The sequence below is a fragment of the Micropterus dolomieu genome, linkage group LG01 (assembly GCF_021292245.1).
Source record: "Micropterus dolomieu isolate WLL.071019.BEF.003 ecotype Adirondacks linkage group LG01, ASM2129224v1, whole genome shotgun sequence".
Lineage (NCBI taxonomy): Eukaryota > Metazoa > Chordata > Actinopteri > Centrarchiformes > Centrarchidae > Micropterus > Micropterus dolomieu.
In genome coordinates, this window is record NC_060150.1 from 20470950 (window position 1) to 20474757 (window position 3808).

General features: G+C 46.2%; 1 protein-coding gene across 1 annotated transcript; it reads left to right on the plus strand.

The window, feature by feature from the left end:
* Positions 1-896: 896 nt before the first annotated feature.
* LOC123978063 (echinoderm microtubule-associated protein-like 4) lies at positions 897-3167 on the plus strand (the record flags this gene model as incomplete). Its single annotated transcript, XM_046061190.1, is given in 4 exon segments — positions 897-984; positions 1068-1166; positions 2138-2268; positions 2354-3167. Coding segments are annotated over 4 exon segments (777 nt in total), but the record flags the coding sequence as incomplete, so codon positions are not given.
* Between the last annotated feature and the right edge of the window lie 641 nt (positions 3168-3808).

The following is a 3808-nucleotide window of genomic DNA, read 5'->3' on the forward strand; positions in this document are numbered from 1 at the left end:
CTGTAGTTTTTAATTTAAGAGTTAAACGTCACTTTCTGTTAGCCTAACGTCTGTAGTTTTTAATTTAAGAGTAAAACGTCACTTTCTGTTAGCCTAACGTCTGTAGTTTTTAATTTAAGAGTTAAACGTCACTTTCTGTTAGCCTAACGTCTGTAGTTTTTAATTTAAGAGTAAAACGTCACTTTCTGTTAGCCTAACGTCTGTAGTTTTTAATTTAAGAGTAAAACGTCACTTTCTGTTAGCCTAACGTCTGTAGTTTTTAATTTAAGAGTTAAACGTCACTTTCTGTTAGCCTAACGTCTGTAGTTTTTAATTTAAGAGTTAAACGTCACTTTCTGTTAGCCTAACGTCTGTAGTTTTTAATTTAAGAGTTAAACGTCACTTTCTGTTAGCCTAACGTCTGTAGTTTTTAATTTAAGAGTTAAACGTCACTTTCTGTTAGCCTAACGTCTGTAGTTTTTAATTTAAGAGTAAAACGTCACTTTCTGTTAGCCTAACGTCTGTAGTTTTTAATTTAAGAGTAAAATGTCACTTTCTGTTAGCCTAACGTCTGTAGTTTTTAATTTAAGAGTAAAACGTCACTTTCTGTTAGCCTAACGTCTGTAGTTTTTAATTTAAGAGTTAAACGTCACTTTCTGTTAGCCTAACGTCTGTAGTTTTTAATTTAAGAGTTAAACGTCACTTCCTGTTAGCCTGACGTCTTTAGTTTTTAAAGTGTATTTAAGGAGTTAATCTCCTACCTGAACTACCACAGCTACTTCATTTGGAAAATGTGGTCTGGAGAGAAAACTGGAGAACTACATATCTCAGAGTTCCCAGCTGCAACCACAGTCAGTGTTTGTGTAGGTCATAATGGAGCTCAGGTGTGTTCATGAGTTACCTGAATGTTTCCACAGGGACATTCCAGCTACATCACGCACTTGGATTGGTCACCTGACAACAACTTCATCATGTCCAACTCTGGAGACTACGAGATCCTCTACTGTGAGTACTTCACTGCTGTAGTATTTGTAGTACTGTGTACTTGTAGCACTGCAATGTGGTGTGTAACAGTTTTGTGTTTTCAGGGAACGTTCCAAATGGTTGTAAACTTATCACAAAGCCTTCAGAGTGTAAAGACATCGACTGGGCAACTTACACCTGCGTACTGGGATACCACGTGTTCGGTTTGTACACCTGCACACCTACACACCTGCACATCTGTATACCTGCACATCTGTATACCCGTACATCTGTACACCTGCACATCTGTACACCTGCACATCTGTACACCCGCACATCTGTACACCTGCACATCTGTACACCTGCACATCTGTACACCTGCACACCTGTATACCTGCACATCTGTATACCTGCACACCTGTATACCCGTACACCCGCACATCTGTACACCCGCACATCTGTACACCTGCACATCTGCACATCTGTATACCTGCACACCTGTATACCCGTACACCCGCACATCTGTACACCCGCACATCTGTACACCCGCACATCTGTACACCTGCACATCTGTATACCTGTACACCTGCACATCTGCACATCTGTATACCTGTACATCTGTATACCTGCACACCTGTATACCCGTACACCTGCACACCTGCACATCTGTACACCTGCACATCTGTACACCTACATACCCGTACACCTGCACATCTGTATACCTGTACACCTGCACATCTGCACACCTGCACATCTGCACACCTGCACATCTGTACACCTGCACATCTGTACACCTGCACATCTGTACACCTGCACATCTGTACACCTGCACATCTGTATACCTGCACATCTGTATACCTGCACATCTGTACACCTGCACATCTGTATACCTGCACATCTGTATACCTGCACACCTGTACACTTGCACATCTGTACACCTGCACACCTGTACAGCCGCACGTTTTGCTGTCAAATAACTCGCTTTTGACGTGCCAGTGTGCAATAACATGCCCAACCTGTCTATGAATACTATGGCTTGTCAATCACACCTACATCTGTACACCTACACACCTGTACACAGCTACACAAACACATTTGAAAGCAAAGCGTCGGTGGCTCAGTAGATCATGTGACATCAGATAGTAGACAGGTGATGTTTACCTGGAGTGTGTGTGTGTGTGTGTGTGTGTGTCAGGTGTGTGGCCCGATGGTTCTGACGGCACCGACATCAATGCTCTGATCAGATCTCACAACAGGAAGGTGATCGCTCTGGCTGACGACTTCTGTAAAGTTCACCTCTTCACCTACCCGTGCTCCAAACCCAAGGTGAGACACTCACAAAGATCAAATGATCAGTAAGAAATCAATGGGCAGATGATGTAACGTGGATCGATTGTGTGTGTGCGTGCAGGCTCCCAGCCACAAGTACAGCGCCCACAGCAGTCATGTGACCAACGTCAGCTTCCTGTACAGAGACAGTCACCTGATCTCGACGGGAGGGAAGGACACCAGCATCATGCAGTGGCGTCTGGTGGAGAAAGCCTCGCTGTCCCTCGCCGACGGCCTCCTGTCTAATTCCGCCCCCCACCGGGCAGACCCCATCTTCAGCCCGCCCCCTCAAGTCACGGCCGCGACCGCACAGGAACCTTCCCCGCCTCCCCCGACCGCCAACGGGACCCAAGACCCCTCCCCAGACACCCCGCCCCCCACAAAGCTAACCCCGCCTATCTCTGAGTTAACCCCGCCCTGCTCCGTGTCGACTCCGCCCCCCTCCGACAGCACGGTGAGTCTGAAGGACAGCCTGGAGCCGAGCGACGACACGGCCACGCCCAGCGACGAGGGCCTGCCCCCCCTCACCCCCCCCTCATAAACCGAGTCAGTGTGAGTGTTGGTACAGCTATCTTTGTGAGGACCCGGCCGACTCTTAGGTTCAGTTTAGGATCAAGTTCAGGTTTAGTTAAAGATCAGGTTCAGTCAGGATCAGGTAGCTGTGCTGGTTGAACGAGAGACAAACACACGTTGGATCATTCAGACTTCACTTCCTGTGGACGTCCCGATCTCTGATCCAGAATCTTGAGAGCCTTCGTGTTTCTTGAGTGATCAGGACAACAGCTGATTCAGTTTGTCATGGTCTGGGGGGTCCTCACAAGTATAGAAGTACAAATGTGTGTGTGTCAGGACTGGAAGCTGCAGGTTTTAATAAAATAAACTTCTTCCTGTTTGAACGTGATGTCACCGTCTAAAACGCCGGCAGCCTTGTATATAAAACTCGGGATGATTAGAAACCGTGTGGACGTCCCTTCATAAATCACATAAGCCTCAGATCCCGCCATCTACATTTCTGTCCGTCCCCCTGGAGAGTCTGATTTACCTGAACAGGGACTCGCACACCTTTCACACCTGGACTCTCATCCTTAAAACATTTGAACGTTTAGTTTTAAAGTCTCACCTTGTTCCAGGTGTGCTCTGTACCTGTCCGTCCCAGAGGACAGGTGGGAACACCTGGACAAAGTGAAGAAGACGCATAAAGGTGAGCGTTCTGCTCAGGACACAAAATGTTTCACTGAGACAAAAGATTTAAAGGATGAAGACTGACCGATGTGTTTCAGGTGTGCTCTCCTCCAATTGGAGCAGAGCAGTTAAATAGGAAGTGTTGGGGGGGGGGGCTTAAATGTCTTTTTAGAAACTTGTTTTTAAACCTAAACACTGATTCAAATTTGTTGTGCTGTTATTTTGTTAAACTGCCAAACTCAATACTTGTGGAAAGATGTTTCACAATAAAAGCACTCCATAGAAGGGACAGTACTACGAGGCTTTTAATGTGAAACTTCCAGGAAATGTGGACCATACAGGAAGGAGCAGAGAG